This window comes from Rhopilema esculentum, chromosome 14 (assembly GCF_057945365.1).
Source record: "Rhopilema esculentum isolate cy_ngs chromosome 14, ASM5794536v1, whole genome shotgun sequence".
Taxonomy (NCBI): Eukaryota; Metazoa; Cnidaria; class Scyphozoa; order Rhizostomeae; family Rhizostomatidae; genus Rhopilema; species Rhopilema esculentum.
The window spans coordinates 6,513,971-6,538,800 of record NC_142828.1 but is presented as its reverse complement, the minus strand read 5'-3'; the positions used below and the strand labels follow the sequence as shown (position 1 = coordinate 6,538,800).

The following is a 24,830-nucleotide window of genomic DNA, read 5'->3' as shown; positions in this document are numbered from 1 at the left end:
TGCAAACGGCTAGAGTTTTCTTCCCATCTTTTGAACATTCCAAAGCCAAACTTCTATCTGAACGGCTTACATATGTACAGAATGACAGTTCTTCACGAACTTCATTAGCACATACATCTTATGAAATATATAACGAGGTATAGTGCAGTCTTCAGGGACGACGCGACCGGGGGGTGTAGGGGATGCCACACCCCCTCCCCCAATAGTATCTCAATAGGAAATTTCAGGTAAAATCCGCTCGCTGGAAGAAACGCTTTAGGTATTTCAGAGACTTTCATGTCATAAAATCAATAAAGGATCAAGCAAAGGTAGTTGCTCTGTTGGTTAAATATGATATTCCTCAATATGAATAAAGGTTAACAAACTAATGATTTGAAGATTTGAAGATTTCTTGTTGGCACTAAATCTAAAAATCCAGGCCCTCTTTTGGTAAAATTGTGTCTTGTGTCTTGGTAGAAGCGTCCACTGCAATTCACTATGAGCTCCAGATTTATTTTAACATTCAAAATACATGCTAAGATGGAAAGAGGGATCTAAATTGACAACCAGTGCTTCTTATTACCTAAGTAACTGAAAACGTGGTATTTTTCAAGACCACGGCGAAATTGTACCAGCTGTATATATCTGCTGTTCAATTTGTTTGCAAATATAATTCTCAATAGGTTCAGGAGGATTGCTTTAGTGAAATTTGCTTAAAAGATTGCTTTTTCCAGGGAACTAGAAGCATCGAAATTTGAAAATTTCCTGCTCATTCGCCGGCAACCATGGTGCCGCCTCGGGTAGTAACTATATTCTTTTCCTCGTTCCAATATAGAGATTTGACAAAACTATTAGGAAAGCCCGTCATTATCGTATAAAAATGAAAGTTGTATAAAAATACAAAATGTATTGCAGAGGTTTGTGACAGCAAGTAAAGAATTTCAGTCAAAATATTTTAATCAGGTAAATTTGTAGTAAACTAACTAACTAACTAACTAACTAACTAACTAACTAACTAACTAACTAACTAACTAACTAACTAACTAACTAACTAACTAACTAACTAACTAACTAACTAACTAACTAACTAACTAACTAACTAACTAACTAACTAACTAACTAACTAACTAACTAACTAACTAACTAACTAACTAACTAACTAACTAACTAACTAACTAACTAACTAACTAACTAACTAACTAACTAACTAACTAACTAACTAACTAACTAACTAACTAACTAACTAACTAACTAACTAACTAACTAACTAACTAACTAACTAACTAACTAACTAACTAACTAACTAACTAACTAACTAACTAACTAACTAACTAACTAACTAACTAACTAACTAACTAACTAACTAACTACGTATACTAATATGCAAAAGGGCTAAAAGGAGAATAACAGAAAAGCATTACTTAGCAAGAAATTTTACCTGTAATCTTACAGAAAAGAACGGAATGATGCAAAGTCTGCACGCAGGCTATTAGGCCATTTTGACGAAATATACCAAATAGCTACCTATATAAGATAAAGCGAAGCGTTATTGCTGAATATACCCATCCTATGATTTTATTAAATCGAATCTTTTGATACATCCATGATTTTATTAACAGAGGGGTCTACAATATGCAAAATCCGGGATTTGCAGTAGATTGTTAAAAAGAGAATCTTTTGAGAAAACAGATAAAAGAGAATGAAAAAGAGACTCTTTTCACAAAACAGATTTTTTCTAACCTAAGTTCGACCTAATCGACCTAATAAACGAAACAAAATACCTCGGAGTCGTGATTGATAATTGCTTTACATGGGAAGGTCACATTAGCACGTTACAAAAGAAGATCTCCAGAGCAATTGGTCTATTGAAGTTTGCGCGAAATTTTGTTATATTGTCAATATTGGTCATAAAATTATACCTTTATTTGATTTTGAAGACCGGAACAGTGAGTGCAAATTTTATGCCTATCACCAGATTTGAAAATTTTGTCCCAGACTTGAAAATTTTTGCATTTATGTTGCGTAAGTTAAAATATTAAAACGAGAACAAGAAAGTCGATCAATACCATTGCTTTCGACCAGTGGATATTCATTTTAAAATAGGATTTTATTCTTAAAGTTTGCTCAAAAGAATGCAATTTCCAGTGAAACTTGAAGCTTTAAGATTATAAAAAAATTTCCTTTCGGTGGCAACCATGGTGCCACCTCGGGTAGTAACTTTATTGTATCTTATTTTACCCCGCCCTAATCTACCGATCTATAGGGTTGCGAGGTGGCAGGAACCTTCACAGAATGCATGAAGAAATAGAGACAAGATAAAAGTGCATTTTAAATATATTTACAGCTAAGGCAAAAGCTATGAGTTTTTTGCCCCCTTCTCCCTCCCTCCCTTACATTTACATGAAACGCTTCTATTTGATGAAAATAAATCAAATAAAATTTTTCGGAAAATTTTTTATTCTGCCCCTTTCTAGAATTCATTCATCAAGACGTCCCTGCAGTTGGGAGACATGTTTGGGTAGGGTGCTTGTCGCACCCGCTGAGATGTTTTTACTTAGAAACAACGGTTACCATGCAGAATATCGTTTTCTTTCTACTTATGTTTCTTCTTGAAGACGAGGCCAAACCAATGGATGCAACAATAATATCATCACGTGAAGGTCACTTTTTGAAAAACCTTTGTATGATATTTTGGACGAAAAGCTCTTCACGAAAAGCTTTTGGTACCAAAGTTTGGATTAAAATTTGGAGCTAAAAGAACTGAAAAGTAACATGAAAGGCACAACTGCAGTATTGTGTGCTTGTATCTTTCTAGTGTTTTTCAGGCTGGCTGCATCGAAGACTCATAAACATCCCGTATCAACATACTTCCATAGAAAAAATGCTGATGGCACTCTTGTTGACCGGTCGAGTCTGAAGTATGAAGAAATATTCAAGACAATTTTTATTGAAAAAATTTCTGAATTAGATGCTAGCACGGCATCTATCTCAGCTAACCCACACAATGATGTAGAAAATGGGGAAGATGTTGTGATATCTTGGAAGAACGTCATAAAGCCAAGCTACATGGATTGGATAGGCCTCTTCTGCCCTCAATCTGACAATGCAACAAGACCTCTTGATTATTTTCATGTCACTGATTCTCGAGAAAAATTGTCTTGGGAGCGTGGTTATGGAAGTAAGACAGTCAAGCTTTTTAACATGAGAAGCAGCTGCGAACTTAGATATTATAGAAGTGTTGATGGCGGAGACTATGCTGCTTTGGTAGCAAGAAGCAGCTCAATTACCTTCAAAGGTCGTTCAGACGTTCCCCAGCATGGCCACCTTTCCTTAACAAATGATCCCTCAGAAATGAGAGTCATGTGGATATCTGGGAATGGTAAGCTAGTATTCAATGAATAGCTTGTCATTATTTTTGTCTGAATGTCAGACAGTTCATCTTTGAAAGGTTGGCCAGCATAAAATGGTATTTGAAGAAATTTTGCAATTATTAGGTAGGGTTGTAGCAAGAGACCAATTATTGGGAGGTGGGGTGTTAGTGGGTTGAGTTCAGAATAACATCCATTCAGTATTAACTCTCAAAATGGGCAAGATATTTTGAAAAAATGCACTTTACTAAAATGCCATGATAAAACTGTGCCAAAGTATTGTATGTTTCTGCTTGCATGTGCCATATGTGCTTTAGGCAGTAATGAATTCCAGTATTGAAACTGAAAGAAACATAGTTTATGAAAAATAAAGCCAATGCTCTGCCAAATTTTCAGATAAAAAGGTGGAAATAGTGAGCTGCATACCTAGTTCGTCTCAGCATATCATCATCATCTCAGGGGGGGGGGGGGCATGTCCACAAAAGCAAGCAAATTGCTTTGTCAGTTTCAAGCCAGAATGACTACTCTTGCATTTTTCTACTTTAAAAAATGCTTTGTTATCAATTGTTTTACTTTATGATAGCAATTATTACTTTTGTGGTGGTCATTGTCAATCCATATTAATTTCCTTCGTTGTATCACTGTCATTAACACTCCTTACATTGTTTTTGTTTCCATAGTCACAACATGGTCATCATTTATTTGAGCGGTTGCTGATGTTTATTGGCTCCTATATTTTGCTGACCACAATGTGACATTAGATGCATAGACATTGTAAGATGTTAAGACTCTTATGCAACCGGAATGCTTTCCGGCTATATTTTGAAAACCGGCCTAATATCTTATTGTATGAAAATACAAAACAAAATCAATTCCTCAAGACTGCTGCTGCCAAGCATGCTGGTTGCACAAGAGCCTTTAATGACAGTGATATAGTGATGGAGTTTTTTACAAAGTTCATTTGGTCAGTTCAGTTGGAAAAGACGCCTGAAAGTATCAAGAGATCTTGAGGACATGAACACTGTTTATTGACATGGGGTCAAGGGTGGGGTCAGCTCTCAAAAAATGGGAAGGAATATGGGTCTAAAGAAACAAAAAAAAAAATTTCTTGTGACCATACCTTTTTTAAAAATAGTAAAACAAACTTCAACTAAAAAAATGTAAGTGATAACAACACATTCTTTCCAGTCTTCTCAGTATTGATGCCTCTAGATTTGATATCCATTTCTCCAGAAAACAATATATGCACCAGGCAGTTGGAAGTATCCAGTATCTTGAACAAGTTTTGGTTCATTTAAAATCAAGAAAAATCCTGGTCTTAGGCTGCAGCTCCTACTTTTTATAAAAAAGATCATTTTTATGTTTAAAAGAAGAAAAAAGTAATATATAAAGAAATGGTTATGTTTAGCATTATATCAATTCATTATGCAGGTGATTCCCCAGTTGTTTGGTTTGGCACATCAAAAGAGAAACTGTCAAAGCAAGCTGATGCAACAACAAAAACATACAAACGAGAAGACATGTGTGCCTTTCCTGCAAACTCCATTGTTGCTTTTAGAGACCCTGGACTGATCCATGATTCTCTCTTAACTGGTCTTCAACCTGGTGTCACTTACTACTACAGATTTGGATCAGCTAAGGTTTGCAACATTATATGCATATAAGATCTATATAAGCAAGTTATTGGAGGGGAAGAGAAGTAGAATCAAAGGGGGGGGGTAAGAGTGATCGTTTGGCATTGAAAACTGTTTTGTGACAAGTGTCAGTGTTTGTGAATACAGTATTATCCCTTTATAATGTACTCGGTTATAGCATATTTTCGGATATAGCATACTTTGTCCCTGCAAAAATGTGTTTGGTGACATGAGAAAAAGGGCATTGGAAGAATAGTTTCCAACTTCCACATATTTTCAGGCAGCTGTTATTTTAATTTCAAATTGCCAAATCATCTTGAAAATAGGCTTTCTACCTGGAAAGCAAAGTTTTTTCATCTTTAGAGAAACATCATTGTCAAAACAATTCATCCATAATGACATATGTTACTCCTTGATAACACAAACTTGTGTATTCAAAGTTCAGGATTATTTTTTGCTAGCTAGGTTTTTTGAAAATTCACAAGTGATTTGTTCCATGTGCAGTTCTCAAGTGACAGTTTGGCTCTTGACTCACCTATCTATACACATAGAAGAATTAGATGCAATTTAAAGATGCTCTGTTTTTCATAATGTAATGTAAAGTATAAGTGTTCATATACATACACTCTGATGAACAAATCAGAAGCCATTGAAAAAGGAGCATAAAACTCGATGACATAGTTCCTCATAATACTTCCACCGCACAGCATAGCAAAAAGTCAAGATGTAAAAGATGCTAAAATTCAGAATAAGTCATCAATATAACCAAAAGTAAAATCCAAACCACAAGTACTTTGATGAATGAAGTTCTGGTAGCTATGTGCAACACAATGCAATCTGAATGGCATATGGATGAACTCTGACTTTTCAAAGGGAGTGCCCGTCCCTCACACTTTGGATTCAACGTATGAGGGGCAGGCAATGTCTGTATCCTTTTTTAACAAAGATATTGATAGAATGAAGTTGCATCAGGGATTGCAAGTATCGAACAGCGTGACCTGGTAGCAGATAAAGTACCTTGAATCGTCACATTTGTTGTGATGTTGACGTGGGACCTATTTCGAGTGGAACCTGATGATAAGCACGCACTACAACAGTTTCACCTGCAGAGATGACGAGAATTCTTGGATATTTAGAATATAGGATAGCAGTCAGGAAATGTAGCAGTGTTCAAGCCACTGCAAGGTCGCCAGTCACTTTGAGTAGGCTTCGGGGCCATGTGCAACAGAAAGACCAATTTCATTTTTATGGTTGCGTATTGCCGAGCTATTAACTGTAGTCAAATCAGCCTCGGCAATTGTAAAACGACAAGAAGAACGAGCATGGACAGGAGGGTCCATTGTTGTGATTTGTTGGATGACTGTGTGTTTTACTTTTCATTCAACGTATGAAGGGCGGGCTATGTCTATATCCTTTCTTAAAAAAGACTGATAGAATGAAGTTGCACCAGGGATTGCAAGTATCGGATAGCGTGAGCTGGCGGCAGGTAAAGTATCTTGAATTGTCACATTAGTTGTGATTTTGACGTGGTGCCTATTTCTAACACCAGCTTGAAGGCCGTATTAAGCAAGGAAATCAGTGCCAAGTATTGGGAGCTAATGGTCGAAGAGCTCGCAATTCCACCCTTCCACGCACATTTGCCAGCTTCAACTCCAGCCAGCTTGGTGGTAGCAGCAGTAGGCAACGTTCAAGGCTGCTTGGTTGAGTCAGCGATTGTTTCTGATTGAGCATCTTTGGCTGTGCCCCTGGAAATTTTTATCGGCTGGTTGCAGCTCATTATTGCTTGGAGGTGAAAAGTTAGTTTCTCCACTTTAGGTAATAAGAGCTTGGACTTCTGATAGGCTGTGTTAAAAGCATGGAAGTTGGCACTGATGCATGAGTTGTCAAAGAGGAATTTCCGGAAGTGTTGGTGACCCCTAAATTTTTGTCTACCATTGAAGCAGCCTTCTCAACGGTAAGGGAGTTAACGCTGGAGGAAAAAATTAAAACTGTGAAAACCAACTGCAGCGAAATGTTGTCTTCAAGATAGCCGTTTTCAAGAAGTTGTCGCATGTGATGTAGTAATTAAGGAGCTCTTATTCTCTTGCAGTTCAAGGCTAAAGAAGGAGATAACTTAGGCAACCTTTGTAGATTGAGAAGTTATATTTGAAGTAAATGCAAGGCTGCTACGTGTGCAGACCAAACCAAACATGGGCATCATTGTGTCAAAAGGTGAAAGTTTTAAACTCACCAAGGCAACTGGGGCAGGTTCTGAGTTCGTTGCAATGGCTGCATTCGCTGTATTGGTGACTAAAGCTGGTCTTCCGTGTGCATTGCAATTTTTAGCCGTCACCCATTTCACAATTACTGTTTGTAAAAAAATCGATAAATAATTGTTGAGTGAAGTCGAGAGAAGCAGATCACTTGTTGACCTATGTCGCTTTCTTTTAACCAAAAAGAACTAAATTTTAACACAAATGCAGTATTTATAAGCAGCGCAGCGCAGCATGAACAACAGAGCCAGGCGACAGCGATGTAAACAAAAGGATTGAATCAGAGATCTTATCAATACAAAATGATTTTCTTGAAATAAGGGTTCGCTTCTTTGCCTTGTCTCCATTCCATGATTGACTTTCGATAAATACTTCATACTCATCTGCTATTATTAAGTTCTATCCAAACATGATTTGTTATTTCCGTAGGTATAGGAAGAATAGCATGAAATTGAGAGACGCTAGTATCAAGCCAAAGATTGTTGCCTTGAACCCTCCTTGTTTCAGAGTCAAATTCGCTTATCATCAACACACTCAATAAAAGTGGCAGTTGCTAGCATTTTGCATAGTGGTATTGGAACCAGGGGACGTTGGGGGCGCATCTGCCAAAATTTTTTACATTTTTCGTCAAAAAGTGCCCCTTTCCGTGTCCCTATAATACAATATGGTACCCCTTTCTTCTCTATGCCCTCACAGTCAACACGTCCCTAAACTTGCCTGTTTATAGAAAAACGCTTGTTAAAATTTATTCCCTCAACTTAGTTTTACTCTTTCATGTAACACTTAATCTCAATTTAATTTGCATCACTTGTTTTTTTGTAATCTCAATTGAATTTATATTTCTTCATTATTTATCTTCAGATGATGAGTCCAGTTTACAACTTCACTACTGCCCTGCCTGCTGGTGATCCCACTCCGCATAAGTTTATTGTTTATGGTGACATGGGAATTGATGCCTTGCTAAGCCCGGGTGGACAGGAAACTGCTAACAGAATAGTAGAAGAGTACAGGGAAAATAACATTCGCCATGTTTTCCATAACGGTGATATTTCCTATGCAGTTGGATTTGTAAGTAGCCCCATGTCGGGGAGTTCAAATCTTCGTCAAGCAAGCTTTTTCAACAGTTTTTTGTCATACTGTTATAGGGGTGAAGATAGGATCTCAAAGGGGGATAGTAAATTGGAACAAAAAATGTCTCAATTCTTTGGGCTGGGATAGATATGAACCAGATTTAAGGGGAAAATTTCTTCATATTTCGCAAATTATAAAGACAATCCACCAGATATTCCCGATTAAAGGGGAGATTTTTTGTATTCAATGACGACCTACCTACCCCCCTCAATAAATATAAATCACTTCACTTTATGAAATTGTGGTCAGTTGTACTATAGTATTCTTATAGCTTGTCAATGTATTTCTGTTTCTGGTGTATATGTTTGCAACATGGAAGGTCTACGGATTTGTTATGAAGTGAAGTTTAGGTTGCCTCTAGTCCAGTTGTGTCCCTAAGGATATTATTTCTCAAGCTCATACTTTGCAGTAGCATGTCATTTTCTAGGCATATTGTATTATATAGCAAGTCCCTTATTTGTCTGTACAACATGTAATCATTACTATAGTTGTTGTAACACTTTTTGTTCAAGGCCTACCTTTGGGATCAGTGGATGAGCGCAATAGAGCCATATTCAACGTTAGTTCCTTACATGGTTGGTATTGGCAATCATGAACAGGACCACATCGCTGGTGGATCAAAAGACCCTAGTGGTGCACCTGGTGAGGGCTATCATCCAAAATGGGGCAATTATGGAAAGGATTCCGGAGGAGAGTGTGGTGTGCCAATGTACTACAGGTTCCACATGCCAGATAATGGACATTATCTGTGGTGGTACGCGTAATAGTGAACTATATTATAACTTCATTTTGATAGTAAACAAAGAGCTTGGCGTTGAAACAAGATGATCTTATGATTATATTCATGCCTGGAGACCACAGATATTCTTTGTTTTTTATTCACGAATCTTTAGAAATAAGGTCTCCAAGAACGAAACAGTCCGACAAATAGGTTAGAAACTGGATCATCGTTCAAAGTTTTATAAATATTAGAGCGTTCCTTTGTCTAGAACAGCAATTAGGGCTTCAATTTCTAGTTCTGTGTGACCACTATGCCACGTTGTTTTATTTTCTTTTTGTCCATAGTGCTGTTTGAATTCGCATTACGTAAATTTCAAACTTATATCGACTTTTTAAAAAGAATAGCACTAGCTTCAATTTTTTGTGCAATTTTTTAGATATTATACATTTTGACAATTTTTATAGTGTTTAATTTAATTATAATTTTGTTGAGTCCTATTTATTTTGATAAGTGTAGGAATTTGATTTTTAATTGTTTCGCCCATTTTGTTGGATAAGTTTCAGTTTTATGGTCTTTGCTTTTGTTTGACATTTTCACTCAATACTGGTTCGTAAGATAATCTTGTTCAGCCAAAAAGATGCATTTTATTCTACAGAGAAAGAAGAAAGTAAAATAAAGTTAAATATCATCCGCTCTTTCTATTGATTGTTCCTCGTCTTTGGCATTTTAGGTACAGCTATGACTTCGGTTTGGTGCATTTTATAATGATGAGCACGGAACACAACTTTGAGCCAGGATCAAGACAATACGAATGGCTCGAGAATGATCTCAAGAAAGTCGATCGCAAAAAGACACCCTGGGTTTTGATTGGTGGTCATAGGGCAATGTACGCTAGTCAAGACGAATACGGTGAGTGAATCGTAGATATCTAAGTTCTCTTCAAGGATTATGTTGCTAAAATGGTATTTATCAACACATTTCTTTCATGGAAATCATCAAAATTCTATCCCATTAATCTACCATATTGTTACTATCGATGCCATTTTTAGTCCTTTACTTTTTTTGGCCGTTACAATCTGTTTTTATCAGAAAACGGTGTAATATGTACGGGATATAATTGCCAATGCATTCTACCGACGGATAAGGCGCACAGGTTGAATCTTTTAGAAAGAATGTTGAAAAGTACTAGCACCTCACTGTATTAAGGGTGCTAACAGATTTGTATGAGAAAATTTTATTAGTTTCAATCGTTGAGGGATAGCAAGAGATTTATTATTTCAAACCGTGAACGTATTGTTTCAAACTCTCCCTTGTCTACCTCCACCTCGCATAATCTAGGATTGTTTGGATAAGATCTAATACCGTGGAACTCCTATGTCGAATATTACCTAAAAGTGTAGAATATTTGAGAAAGTGTTCTTCCCCGGGATAGAAGCTTCTTGTGAAGCCTTTTTGCTTTTTGCTAAACATCGCAAAGTTTTGAAATTCCATTCCTGAAACTGCTTTCAGCGTAGTGCTGTTATTGATCGATAAAATTTCAGCTGTTTTTCGATGAAGATAGCATCAGTAAAGCAGCTGCTCAACTTATACTTTATAATCACTTATGCTTAAGCTAAATAATAAATGATTTTGGATGTGGCTCTGGGTCTCTTGTACAGGATCTAATGTTTAAATTCTTAGTGCTAAGAAGTCAACCTGGATATTTTGCTGAAGTGTAATTTATTTTCACAACTATGTCAATCTAAGTTACAATGTTGTTCATAGTCAGTTAGAATACATACAAGAATAGGTAGGGATGAATTTGATATTTCCGTGAATGGTTTTTTCACCAACAGACGACTACATCGTGTCTGTGAATATGCAACGGTTATTTGAGGATCTGTTATATAAGTACAAGGTTGATTTGGCACTTTGGGCCCACTACCACAGCTACGAGAGGACGTGCAAAGTATACCGAAACAGATGTGCCGAGGATGGGATCACGAATGTTGTTATCGGCACTGCAGGGCGCTTCCTCGATCTCGAATTATTCATGCACAAGGATTGGTCGGTAACGAGACTCAAAGAATATGGCTATGGCAGAGTGACAGTTTTTAATCACACAACAATGCATTTTGAATTCATAAGAAACAAGGATAAAGTTGTGCGAGATAGCTTTTATCTTCATAGGTAAATTTGATTCTTATTACATGAAGAAGACAGACTATTATTGTTTCATCTAAAATTCTCAAAATTTTAGCAGTTGATGAACCTAACTCTAATTAATTGCGAATAGAAATTAGTAGGATCATAAAGCAATTTTTGTTTGCTTTTTTTCTCAGGATTTAGATTGCAGGTTGGTTTTTATATATCTTGATTGTTATAGACTAGGAGAGTCTTGTTATATGTGCTTTCGGACATCTTCGCTTCAATGAATGAAGCCTGTTAAGAAAAGGTGTCTTTCTTCATTCATGAACCGAGTTGCACCTGCAAATTAGGCGAGCTACTTGTTTTGAAATCTTGCTGTCGCGTTTTTATCAATTGATAATCATGGTGACAAATTAATAGAGCTTTAGATGCTCAAAATAAGCAAGTTTTTTTCTCCTAAGGATTTGTTAAAAGTTATAAATGTTCTACAATATATTTGTTTGTAAGAAAATCTTAAATGAAAGAGTGCCAACATTTGGCTTGTGTGAAAGGCTGTTACGAAAGATTTCACTCTCCCACCCCTATTCTACAGTACACAGATCTTCATTTTCATTGAATTTATAAGTGCATTGTTTGCAGACATTTCGGAGCAGGAAAAGTAAGATCTCAAATGCACGTTTGACTTCTTTGCTTCAGAGAAGGGTCCCTCCCCACTCAATAAAGTTGATTCCATGAAATACTGAGGTGGTTTATCACGGGCACCATTCCTTGATTCTATATTAAAAATTAAATGCACGCTGATTATTTGCTCAGCATTGAAAATTATTCTGCTGCTGAGGGTACCTTATGTTGATTTTAACACTGTTAGATATCACAGACATAGGTTAAACTAACATGTTCTTGGAAACTAGTCCAACATCTAAAGCATCATATCGCAAGAATGCTTCTTCTTGAATACGTTGGAACTCTCCTGTAGTTTGAAAACCTATATTGCCATCCGCAGTTTCTTTTCGCGTATTTTTTGGACTCCCAGGAGCTTGTGTTAAATTCCGCTTTATACTAAATCGTAATTGAATCAAATTTCAGATTTATTTTTTTAACTAGTATATCATTGTACACTTGTATGTTTTGATGTGGATTTGAGTGAGATGGATTTCATTATAAGAATTTTATTAAAGTTGTTGTTAAACTTAATGTTATACGAAGTAAATTATCTTTTGGATAATTCTTTTTAAAATAGCTTATCGTAAAATGGTTGTTTGCTTTAATGTGGACGGAGATGTGATGTAATGTATGTCTAGAGCCATATTAGATGTCTTGTTTATTTTATTATTGTACGAAATATTTAAATAAGTATCTTCTGGATAGTGATTGTTAAAATTGCCTTATCGTCATATAGTTGTTTGCTTTGATGTGGATATAGAAGAAGTGAAACTCAATATAAGTGAAATGATTTTAGTATTAAGAGATAAGTTTTATATTAAGAGATAAGTAATCTTTAGATTTTACGGTATATTGATGATGGTTTATTTGAGAGAGTTCATGTGTTCTCCTTTTTTGTTATCCTTTTTATTGTATGTGTAAATGTGAAAAGCAAAATGCCATAGATCGTCTGCAAGTAGCATTTCTGGGATTTTACATACACGAAACGCAAAGCAACTTTTATACGGTGTCACGGTGTCATTTTGTGATGCAATACTTTAGAAAAGCTGTGAACTAAATGTAACAGCTAATGGAGTTCTTATTGAAGGCAAACTTCAATTCATCAAAAAATTAACAGATTCTTTTAAAGAAATACACCGCAGGGACAACACCTCTATTTTCTGTTTCCTTTCACCTCGGAAATAAAACATCATGTAAACAGCTGGCATTCAACTCTTCCAGATTCCTTTTTTTAGTTTTTATGGGTTAATATGTAGCTTAATTTGAAAAATTGTTAATGTCGTTTTTAGCGGTGATTAGATGACCTTGTCTTTCACTACTATGTGCGACATGCATTTAAGTTGCTTTAATTGTAAGTTAGTTTTTTTTTAAATTTATAAAAAGGCGGTTAATCCGTAAAATTTCACAGCTGTAATGCTTTTGTAGATGGACAAGTGCTTTGTACGGATTGACCAATAATTATTTATTCATACAAAGTGTATCAATTCAGCGCGCATGCAATGAAATTTTTGCTTGAATTCCTGTTTGCAATCAGTTATTAGGCAAGTTGACAACAGTCTAGCATGCTCTGATCCATTCTATGTAGGAACTTTAAATTTAGATATGTAAATGAAAGATTTAAATACGAAAGAGAAAATAGGCAATGACAATGTTCTATAGAAAAATAGTTCAGCAAGATTTTATCTCGTAATTTTAAATTTGAGCCATGAACACTCAAAAGTTTCTTAATTGTTGAAATGAATTATTCCATCGGTTGTCGAGACGTATTTATAGTCCATTAGAAACTAAATTTAGTTGTCAATTTGATTCTCCACGAGGCATCTTCTGGTCACCACATACCAACTAAAGCATACCTGCTGCACTTTTTAGCCGCTGCATTGTATTTGATGCATTTCATCTGCCTTCTGCCTCGTTTTTGCAATAATTCGCTTGTGCGTTTCATTGTAAAGTAAGCTTTGAATGGCTCGAATACACCTAACATTTCATAATGTCTCTCAACAGGCTTATTGTGTATTGTCGCTTCTTTGTCCTCATCGTTGAGTATGTCACTTGTAATTCGAGGGGCAGAGAACACTAAGCATACAAGAGATAAAATAAGTAGAGCTGCGTATGTTGTATGCATGACTTGAATTGTTTGTTGAGTAGATCGTCCTGTGAACGCAAAGAATAAATATTTTTTAATTCCCTGAAAATTGGCTGTCTTGTGCTCTATTTGTCATCTTTGCCATGTATTAAGTCAGAGATGCTTAGCATTGACTATATGATATTATGTCTCTCAAAAAGCTTCTATGAATGGACACAAATCATACAATGTGATAACCAAACAATTCTAATCAATGTATTTCTTTTTTATTACAGGAAGAAAGTTTAAACTTTCGAATGAATCATTAGGCTTCAACGAATAATGCAATCACTCAGTTACTTTTTGATGTGTATACTAAATCTTTTTTAAGTTGCAGCTCAGAGTTTCACGCTTATTGCGATCATTAGGCAACAGTAGTTAGCTCCATTGACATAAATATCTTAATTGACAAGTTTCCCCATTGATTGCTGCTAATATGAAGAGGTTGCACGTAGCTTTGACGTTGCCATTTCGTGGAATAAACATGTTCTATTTGATCTGTTCGTAGAGGTCTTTCAATAGCAAAAAGGAAGCATAATTATTCATTTTTATGCAAAGGCACGACAAAATGCCTTATTGTGTTATTCTGTAAAGAATTTCAAAGATGAATCGATGAAGTACATAATGATATCCGATGAAAATCAACATGTGAAAAGAATAAGAAGAATATTTTGAATTAGAAGTAAACAATTGTCTCGTTATCCTCTGTTACTAACGCTTACTATTATTAGGTATTAGATTCATAAAACCAACGCATACCTTGCTAACTTTGCAAAATGAATTATCTCTCGATTGTGTTCGTCTGTTGGATGATACTAAGTTCCCTTTAGGCAGGAACATCTTTTATATAGATGATCCTTTCTTATCGATAATTGTCATTTAGAAATTCATTAAACTCGTTGCTTAGGCAACCGTAGGGACTTCTGGGAGAGCTAGCTTTCTTTGAGCGATTGACCGAATAACGATAAGGGTATTCTGTGACAACAGAAATCGTACAATCATGAAGTGACAGCAAGTTCAACCCAGTAACTTTGTAAACAACTAAACAAATGATTTTGCTTTTCACGAAAACACGTCATATCAGTTATCTTTAAGCCATGCTAGTTTTTATTGCAGACCTCTGATGAGAAATTTACTATCTGATGGTATATACGTTTCCTTTGCAATAATTTTCACAAAGATTATTCCATACAGACACCAAGTCTGCGTTTGTTTATCGTTTTTAACACCCACGGTATCAGCGTTAGCAATACAATTCAATGACGTTTACTTGCTTTCTGAATGGACGTTCATTCTGATTTAGAGACAATTCAATAGAAAAATGAGGAAATTTGTCTTAGCTAAAGAATCGTTTAAGGGATTTCTTACTTAATGGACCACATGCCATCTTACTTAATCGATACCTTCCATAAACAGACACCTCAAAACTATGGAAAAAAATTTCTAACAACCTCAACACCAAGAACACCTTCCTACAACGAGCAGTGGCGCTTTTGTCCAAAGCTGCCCGCAGTACGGAGAAAGACGTTACGAGACACAGCTTAACGAACGTGGCCTAGAAAAAAATACCGTTAACAGTTTTCGACCAATGCTTAATAAGATTTTACAAAAATGTAACCTATTTGACTTTAGCGTTCGCTAGCGTCGAATTTCCGTTTGTGTTCGACCTTGTGCAAAGCTCATATATTCATGTATGCCTTGTATAAGTTGTGTATTGACACAACTAAGTCCTGAAGTATCCAGCAACATAGACCTGGCCTCGAAGTTTGCTATGCTGACCATTGCTCTCTGCATACTTCGACGAAATACCAAATGGAAAGCTTAGGCCATCTAGCTGACATTGTTTGGAAATCATTCTGCTGTGGCTGTACAGCGTTTGGGATCTGGTATTTTGTAGCCACGAGTTTTGCTACTGTTCGAAATTATTTATGTGTTTGGCTGCTGTTGCTGCAGTTTATCTATTACGGCCTAATGCTTATTTCAACATTGATGTTCTATCCCGTACTATCGCGCATTGCATGGCGTTTATTCCCAATAATTTTCTCGATGTCCTGCGTGATTTCCTACGTTACAGTAACCGCAAGAGACGGACCCGATGAAATACTTAGAATAAACAACTTTTTGCTGCACATCGCACCAACATTGGCGAATTGGATAGAACTGCTCGTAAGGAAATATGACACTTTTGAGCCAAAAGCTCCTAATCTTCGGATCACAATATGCGACGTGTTTATCCCAGTGATACTTATGTTATCATATTACTATTGGGCCTTCAAAGATGAAGTTTACCAAACCAGTTTCAAAGTGGATGTTCCCTCTTGTGTTGTCGTGTCAGTGTTGTCAAGTAGCCTGTGTTTGCTAGTCAGTGCATACAACTGAAGATGATGACAAGTCAATAATGATCGAAAATCTAACTGTAAATCTGATGTATAAAATTTTTATTATGTGTTTCTGCTGACATTGTTTTGTTTACTTCTTCGAAGTCTAGCAAACGTAGACTGTTGTACGTTGTAGATTGGATTGTCACTTCAAACATCTTTCTGACTGCCGTCGTCTCCAATTTTCCTAAATGCAGACACTTTCCTTTTACACATTTCTCTAATCATATGTTCAGTTGAAACACATCCTCTCCTTGATTATTGACTTTGAGCACGTTTGAGCAGACAAGAAAACAAGATTGAAATGGCTTTAAAAAGTTTTCATTTTAGAAACTACCTAAGCTGAAGTTTTTTCTAAGCCATTTTCAAAGTCTGTACCACAAAAAGATTGTTTGCAAAAAGAGTGATTTTTTCGTGCCGTTTCTTAACAATGTTTATTTCTACCTTTGAATAATAAAGTTGTTTTCATCTCCTGTGTTAGAACAGAATTTTTACAGACATTATTAATCCTAGCACTAGTTGTTTATTTTTCGGTCCCGTATTCGATATCGAACGTTGGGGAATGCACTATTAGGGGCGCATCGTCCTGGGCCACGGTATTGTGTGGTAGGGTGGCCAGTTCCTTTCCATTCCACGCCGCTTTTACCTCCATAGTATGTTTCAACTAAGTATACTCATTTTCAGCTGAGTGAACTGTCAAATTGTTATTCGTTTTATTTTTCTGTCATCCCCACATCACAGAATAGAAATGACCACATCACAGAATTCTGTGCCCACATCACAGAATATATCTCCATAGAAACAAGTGCATTGCAATCTCGTATTGAAAACGAAATAAAAAATGGCGACGAAGAAAGTGATCAGTCAACAAAAAAACCCGAGCTGAACCAAAACCACTTATCAATATGAAACTGCCTAAGTAACACCATTCAAGGCGCCGGAATCTGAGCAAACAAAAGTTGAAAAGATGGAATCTGCAGATAATAACACGCAACCTCTGTCTTCGCTTGGTATGCATTTTAATGATGGAATATTTCTCTCCCACCCGGGTACCTAGGGCTACTTTTTCTCAACTCAGGGTTAATGCGACTTAAATTTAAAGTAGCTATACAAATGCTACATGACTCAGAAAAATATGATGACAATTTATTGTTATATTGTTGAAAATGATATTTGCCCAAATGTCATAGCTTTTATCAATTAACTGTTGCTTGGTCTAACTGTTGCTTGTTGGTTGCCGGACAAAATTGTTGAGACAAAATACAATTTCTGCAATTTTCTACTTTACATCGCCCCTATAAATTCGAATCCCCCCTTTCCCCCCGAATCAATGTTGGATTTGTAATTCTACCATTTCTCCTTCAAAATCATGCATTCGACATTGAATTGGGGGAGGGGGAAAAGTTATTTTTGAAAGGGAAGTGAAAATATAAGCTTTTCTTGACAAGTCTGAACCATTTTGTCCGGGATTGTAGTTTCGTTCATAAGGGGGTAAAATGGATCTTTACCCCCTTATCTCTGAAATAACAGGTACTGCAACACAAAGACCAAAATAAAACTTTTTGTTTGGGGGGGGGGGCCACTATCAACTATGGCAATAGATGTATAAACAGTAAAATGACTCTAATAATAAGAAAAATATGATTTTGAGAATTAAAAAATGTTTGATTTTTGGACTGCAAACTTATCACAAGTTTTGATGCTAATTTTCACCCAATGTGAAACTTATGCTAAAGATATGTCAGCCACACACTATTTCTGCACCTTTTCATCAGAAACACCCCTCTTTCCATATTCTATGTTCTGGATGAGAGTCAAATGTATGACCCTTTATCAGAGATTTTTGGAACTCACATAGTTTATAGGGCCATTTGGAAGTGAAACTGCCAGGAGCTCTGTTGAATTTCTCGTACAAAATGAAAGAAGCCATATTTTTCCCAAACACATTCCTGGACTAATAGAATGCCCCTGGAAGAGCTTTTGTTCTCTTGAAAGGTGAATAAATCACTTGGACATTTATATGTATGGAAGGTGAATTTTCATGTTTAAAAATTAAAGGCTGATTTGCCTATCCGTAAATTTTGCTGGCACTTTTGGAAGTGTTTCATGGAGGATGGCACCATAATATGTGGCATTGACAGAGAAGCCCCGAAGGACAAAATTACATGCCATGAAGTCTAACTCAACCCCAGATAATTATTCAAATTCCTCTCTTCCCTTATATTTGGTTGAAATATCTTTTGATTATTTTCTTCTTCAGTTGTTTCTATAAACTGTTTTTATATGCAACCTGCAAAGTCAGTCGGTAGTATACTTCATGTAGTCCACTTTTTGCAATTTCATCATATGAATAATAATCATATGAGTCCACTTTTTTGCAATTTCCAAGGAAGATAACTGTTGTATCAATGATTTAAAATCTTGATTCTATAGTGAATGGGTATGAAGTTACACTATTGGAAGCAGGCCAGATGAAAAGTGCTGAAAATCCAGTCACAGATGAAAAGATGGCTATTTCTTTTAAAACTCTTGGTAAGTTTGTTTTCAGACGTAAGTTTTGAAACTCTTGTTTTCAGAAATCTTTTAATTCTTTTCTGTTATAGCAAGTTTACAGACTACAATTGACATTAAAGTTGCAAAAAAATCAGCATTTATATGCACAAGAGGTCATTTTAATTATAAGTTAAATACAGGCCATTTTTGAAAGTAGCTTTTCGTAAGGGTGACAAACTGCCTGCATGGAGGAGCTTACAAAGAGCCATTGTCCATCCAAAAACCTGTTAAAAGAAGTCCTCCATAGACTGAGGGACTATAAGAGTATCATGTATCGACAATTCCTTAACCTTTGGTTTTCTAAATTGGCTGCTTATCGCCAATTTTTACCCAATTTTTACCCAATTTTTATTCAATGATTTGTTATTTAAAATGAAAAATGAAGCAATAATAATTTGTTTCCATCAACCACTTGACCTTTCACTCAGGATTATCACAATTTATAGGAACCAATTTTTTGGTAAATGCACTTTTGGTCTTTTGCGGGCATGACATGTTTTTGTGAGGAGGTTAAAGTATATATTTTGCTAAATGCGTTGGTTGGGTTGAGTGCTTTATGGCCTGCATAAAATTAAAAGGCCTGGTTATATAATTATTATAATGACAAGATATGTTTGTTGAATGTTTGAAAAAATACCAAGGAGCAACAAAGAGATTAGAGTTTCAAAGTATTATGTTAATATAATGGTTAGACTGGGACTTTGTGCAATAGATCTATAGGTCATTGATTTCTTACATTTGTGACATTTAACCCTTTATTCATTCTTTTTTTTCCAAATTGATTGCTATTGCTCTATCTCAAATTTATAGATGGCATTATTCCCAAGCTGGGGATGTTTCAAAAAGTTGTAAAAGCTTTGAGAGATGATATTTTTGGTAAGAAGATTTCTGCTTTGAATAAATCTCCCACAGAATAATCATTATGTCCAATATTTTAAAACTTACAATACATATTCAACAATCTTTTTTGTAGCACATTCATCCAGGAAGCAAGCTGGCTCAATATTTAAATTTACATTGAAATGTAAATCAGTATTTTAATTGGCTGCTTTATAGTTTTTGTAAAGTTCTATAACATCATTTTCATTCATTTGGTTTTTGGCCTAACAATAATTTCTACAAAATCTTTTTGCATTCATTTAGAAAAGGATTTGTGGCTGTGTAAATCTTTGAAATTTTCTGTCTTTTTCTTTAAAGGCTTTTGTGCAACCGGCCTGCTTTGCTGCAACATATTAAAACATGGCTAACATCGTTATGCAATAAAATATCATATAGGTACAGGCAAATTTTTGGCGCAAAAAGCAGCTATTGCAAAGCATGCCTGTTTTACAAGTAGCATTTTTAGACATGAACCAGAATAATTCTTGAAAATTCTTGTTTTTAAGTATACATAATCTAAAGTGATAAATATCTTAAGATCATTTGTGTCATATTCTACTTATATAGTGAGCATTGAGCGTTAGGACTTTGGGTTTTTCAGAGGGTGTTTACAGCAGAGAATATACAGTCACGAACAAGCAAACAGGGAAGAGTCAATCAATACAAAGAATACCCTATTTCACGCTACTTTTTAGGATACACGAACAGAGGTATATACATGAAAGTGTATTGTTTTATTTGCTGCTAAACTACACTATTAAAAATCATATGCCGTCATGAATGAATTTACTGATATTATACTGTGGCTGTGTATATGTTATTTGTTTGTCTTTTTTCTGGTGTTAGCTCCAAACAAAGCCAACCACAGTAGTAGCAAAAAAGAAAAGGTTGTCGTTGGATTACATTTTGTTAATTGAATATAAATAGCTTATTGATGTGCCAATTTAAGCAAATTTAAAAGCTTAACACTTTCTGTAAAAACTTTCTGTGAAAAGAGTAATTTCTTATCGACTTTCATGGTCACTACCAATGGTCGTATGCTTTTTTCTGTTTCTTTTTTAAGTGCTTAAGCCTTTTATTTCTTACCTGCACACATCCTTTTCCTTTGTTCGTAATTCTTACGTTGCTCGTTGATGAAAGATATTTTACCATAAGGAAGCCAAGCCATTACTAGTCGTGCTCAGACCATGTCGCCGCAAAATAGCCCGATCGTAGAAATGGTGCCCTCAAAACTCCATCATCATTTCAATTACTCTTTCTGAATAAGATCTTAGGAGGTGTTAATAGATTTATGCGTCAGAGTTTTTTGCTAACAGCTACGTCTACGAATTACCTTGCAGAAACGAAAAAGCTGAAGAGCTTCTTGCAAATATAAGAAAACTTGAAGAGAGGTATTTTTTTCTGATAGCACCCCTTCTCTTAAGTCATAAATTTATCGATTCATAAATTCATATTTTGCTCTAATATTCTGGAGAGTTTCAAAAGAATGTTTTGGATTCGATTTTGATACTTTATTCTATGTAAGCAGAGGAAACTGCTACAATCGTACAGATTGGTGAGAGTTTTCAAGAAGAACGGGTTCCTTCAATTACTGAGACTTGTGTTTTGAATGGCTCTATTTTATCCTCTTTACTATTCACCTAGACAGTATAATATGCACAAGAAGGTGCTGAGAAGTCCATTAAACCGGAATCGCAAACGATGGTCCGGTGACATCTGGCTGTTTCCTGGATTGGAGACATTTGGTTGACCAAAATAATGGTTTATGCGCTCATTTTGTTTATGATAATTACAGAATAAGCCCAAGTAAAAATCTCTCTGCATCTAAGAAACGCTACATGATTATTTTAATGATGAAAATTTGTTCTTCTTGACCAGGTGCATGGATTTCGAGTCATTAATCAGTGAAAAAGAAGCTCAGATATCATTGCGTATGTAAGTGATGCTGTGATTCTCTTTACGCTGTCAACAGAGTAGAAATTTGTATCGATTTGTCACTACAGTGAGTTGCAATTCATTTATTGAAATTCTAAATTATTGATGCAGCTCAAAACTAATTACATTCTTAAGGTAAAGCATTTGAAAAGACATGTATGCTGAAAGCCTCGCGTAGCGAATGATTGAATATAGAATCAGTTCACAAAAAAGGGTATTATTGAGAATTATCTAAAAACATATTCTAATGACGTCATGCTTCGAAACTCTATAAATGGCAGTTGTATTTGGGGCAATGTACATAGAAACCGATATTCTTCCGTGACCATTCCATGGATCTGCTTTTTGAAAAGAAATGACGATTGTAAATGAAATCCTTAATTTTGACCTGATTAAAGTGAAATTGTTGCAAAATACACCGAACCAACTGACAAATAATGTCAGAATTTACATGAAGATTCTACCGTGATTTTTTGTTCTTTTTGGATTCAATTTTAGTGAAGCAGAGGAAAAATTGAAACAGAAAATTTCTGCTCTGCAGTTGGAACTTAGATCAGAGAAAGACGAAGTCAAAAAGTATTGAGTTGTTATTTTATCTAAGTTTTAAAAGGAGGCATTGAACTTCCACTTTTTCCTGTTGGTAAACCCATTCTTGCTAACCTGAACCAACTATTAAATAATGAAATAAATGAATGCTATAAAATATGTATCTTTTGTCTGCAATTGTCGTTGTTTTGTTTTATATATCTCTCTGCAATTTGTAATTTTTTTCCAGTCAAATTCTGCTCTAGATGCATTCATTACGGATCGTTTCTTTTTACATTTTAATTTTTAATAACGTACGAAGCTAAAATGTTAAATGGTACATCTTGGTTTTATTTTTAGTCATAGGTTGGTAGGTTACTTAACTTGTTCTTTGGCCTAAACTATTATAATTGATTCAACAGAGAGTACGCCTGATTTCTGGCAATCAAAATAGCACGAAACGTCGCTAGTAAGATAAATCTAAGAAAAGTTTGCATCTTTGATAGAAACTGGAAAAAATGTTTTTTTGGCTTTTTATTGACATTGCAAATGTTACATAAACTTTTGGACACATAGTTGAAGTGACATTTTTAACCATCACCAATTTCGTTTATTTTTGGTTGTGTGAATTAAATTTTCTATACATTTCTAGATCGCAGGGAACAATCGAAAAATTAAAAAACGACAAGAAATGTATGGAGGAATCAAACGAAAAGAAAATAAGTGATCTAAAGGTTAGTATTTGCTACATCAATCATTTTCTGTTATAGCTTATTTAGAGAATATCTAAAATTCTAAGGGCTAATATTTCTCTGCAAAGGAGAAGAACACGTTCAATGCTATTGTATTTCTATTGTATACCAAGATTAATTCACGTACCGAAGAGTCAAAGAATTTATCATTATTATTTGTCTTTTTTGCAAAAGATTGAGCTTGATTCGTGTGTTGAAGAGTCAAAGAATTTATCTTTTGTCTTTTTTGCAAAAGATTGAGCTTGATTCGTGTGTTGAAGAGTTAAACAATTTATCATTATCTTTTGTCTTTTTTGCAAAAGATTGAGCTTGATTCGTGTGTTGAAGAGTTAAACAATTTATCATTATCTTTTGTTTTTTCTGCAACAGATTGAGCTTGATTCATGCGTTGAAGAGTCAAAGAATTTGTCATTATCTTTTGTCTTTTTTTTGCAAAAGATTGAGCTTGATTCGTGTGTTGAAGGGTCAAAGAATTTATCATTATCTCTTGTCTTTTCTGCAAAAGATTTAGCTTGATTCATGTGTTGAAGAGTTGAAAAATTTATCACTATCTTTTGTCTTTTTTTTTGCAAAATATTGAGCTTGATTCGTGTGGTGAAGAGTCAAAGAATTTATCATTATCTTTTGTCTTTTTTGCAAAAGATTGAGCTTGATTCGTGTGTTAAAGAGTTAAACAATTTATCATTATCTTTTGTCTTTTTTGCAAAAGATTGAGCTTGATTCGTGTGTTGAAGAGTTAAACAATTTATCATTATCTTCTGTTTTTTCTGCAACAGATTGAGCTTGATTCATGCGTTGAAGAGTCAAAGAATTTATCATTATCTTTTGTCTTTTTTTTGCAAAAGATTGAGCTTGATTCGTGTGTTGAAGAGTCAAAGAATTTATCATTATCTCTTGTCTTTTCTGCAAAAGATTTAGCTTGATTCATGTGTTGAAGAGTTATAAAATTTATCACTATCTTTTGTCTTTTTTTTGCAAAATATTGAGCTTGATTCGTGTGGTGAAGAGTCAAAGAATTTATCATTATATTTTGTCTTTTCTGCCATAGATTGAGCTTGATTCATGCGTCGAAGAGTCAAAGAATTTACGTGTTTACAAAACCGGCTACGACAAGCTGAAAGACAGTGAGTACATTCTTATCAATACAATTATACTAAATGCTATCTCATAACTTTTTAAATTTACATTTTTTATGTTGATGGCAGCTTCATGGTTCTATGTTGAAACCTTCATTAACAATGCCCTTTTGTAGAAGACACGCTCAAACAGCAGGGAGATAATTTCTACAAAAGTATCCTAAATGTCTTTTTTACGGGTTGTCCCTTGTGAAGCAACACTCAGGAAAACAGACATTTTCATACAACGGACACTTTCTTCTACTTTGTACCGAAATCTGTTTGCGATGGTTTGGCTCTTGTAAAAGCAACCTTATAGAAACGAGTGAAGATGACATCGAGAGGAACACCCAGGACACGGCTCGACAGGCTTGGTTTTCAGTGTCCTGAAAGCAACATTTTGACGCTAGGTTGTAAAAAATACAAAAAATCACCTCCGGGCAATGGATTCCACCATACGCGAGGGAGATCAAAAGTTATTGCATGCACTTCGTCCTAACTTTTAAAAACACCAGCTGCACTTAATTATATGACACACGGTACTGGGTGAAGCAGATAGCTTTTAGCTACAATCAGACATCTTTATTTGGTTGGTTTAGTTTGCGTCCATAATTTTTATGGAGGGAAGTTCTTTCACTCAGGGCTTGAAAAATGATTTTTCTTCCTGGCAGCGAAATGAAAAATTCAAGATTTCAT

The 24,830-nt window shown here is 35.3% G+C and overlaps 2 protein-coding genes and 1 long non-coding RNA gene across 6 annotated transcripts in view; 2 read left to right on the top strand and 1 right to left on the bottom strand.

The window, feature by feature from the left end:
• The first annotated feature begins 2,623 nt into the window (after nucleotides 1-2,623).
• LOC135696546 (uncharacterized) lies at nucleotides 2,624-12,750 on the top strand. Of its 2 annotated transcripts, none has more exons than XM_065215971.2 (6): nucleotides 2,624-3,358; nucleotides 4,779-4,987; nucleotides 8,095-8,301; nucleotides 8,877-9,118; nucleotides 9,816-9,994; nucleotides 10,921-12,750. In XM_065215971.2, the coding sequence occupies exons 1-6, from the start codon at nucleotides 2,752-2,754 to the stop codon at nucleotides 11,256-11,258; spliced, it is 1,782 nt and encodes a 593-aa protein (XP_065072043.2). In that variant the 5' UTR covers nucleotides 2,624-2,751; the 3' UTR covers nucleotides 11,259-12,750. The 2 variants fall into 2 exon arrangements, with proteins under 2 accessions (XP_065072043.2, XP_065072044.2); XM_065215972.2 differs by lacking the exon at nucleotides 2,624-3,358 and adding an exon at nucleotides 4,008-4,121.
• Nucleotides 12,751-13,430: 680 nt separating this feature from the next.
• Nucleotides 13,431-17,101, bottom strand: LOC135696554 (uncharacterized). Its single transcript, XR_010517366.2, has 2 exons — nucleotides 14,757-17,101; nucleotides 13,431-14,026 (listed from the first exon to the last, which is right to left on the bottom strand). It is a non-coding gene; the product is annotated as an uncharacterized LOC135696554 (long non-coding RNA).
• Nucleotides 17,102-17,206: 105 nt separating this feature from the next.
• LOC135696544 (uncharacterized) overlaps nucleotides 17,207-24,830 on the top strand; it is a 52,973-nt gene continuing 45,349 nt past the window's right edge. For 2 of the 3 annotated variants that reach the window (XM_065215967.2, XM_065215964.2), the window contains exons 1-9: nucleotides 17,207-17,385; nucleotides 18,809-18,907; nucleotides 19,739-19,804; nucleotides 20,409-20,517; nucleotides 21,148-21,198; nucleotides 21,686-21,742; nucleotides 22,241-22,318; nucleotides 22,920-23,001; nucleotides 24,068-24,143. In XM_065215967.2, coding sequence (XP_065072039.2) covers nucleotides 17,343-17,385; nucleotides 18,809-18,907; nucleotides 19,739-19,804; nucleotides 20,409-20,517; nucleotides 21,148-21,198; nucleotides 21,686-21,742; nucleotides 22,241-22,318; nucleotides 22,920-23,001; nucleotides 24,068-24,143 — 661 coding nt within the window. In that variant the 5' untranslated portion in view covers nucleotides 17,207-17,342. Of the gene's footprint in view, nucleotides 17,386-17,693; nucleotides 18,371-18,808; nucleotides 18,908-19,738; nucleotides 19,805-20,408; nucleotides 20,518-21,147; nucleotides 21,199-21,685; nucleotides 21,743-22,240; nucleotides 22,319-22,919; nucleotides 23,002-24,067; nucleotides 24,144-24,830 lie in introns of those variants that run through there. The other variant, XM_065215966.2, reaches the window with a different exon arrangement.

Coding starts and splice junctions, on each gene's coding strand:
- LOC135696546 (XM_065215971.2), top strand. CDS start 2,752: ATGAAAGGCACAACTGCAGTATTGTGTGCTTGTATCTTTCTAGTGTTT. Junction 3,359..4,778: donor CATGTGGATATCTGGGAATG/GTAAGCTAGTAT, acceptor TTCATTATGCAG/GTGATTCCCCAGTTGTTTGG. Junction 9,995..10,920: donor CGCTAGTCAAGACGAATACG/GTGAGTGAATCG, acceptor TTTCACCAACAG/ACGACTACATCGTGTCTGTG.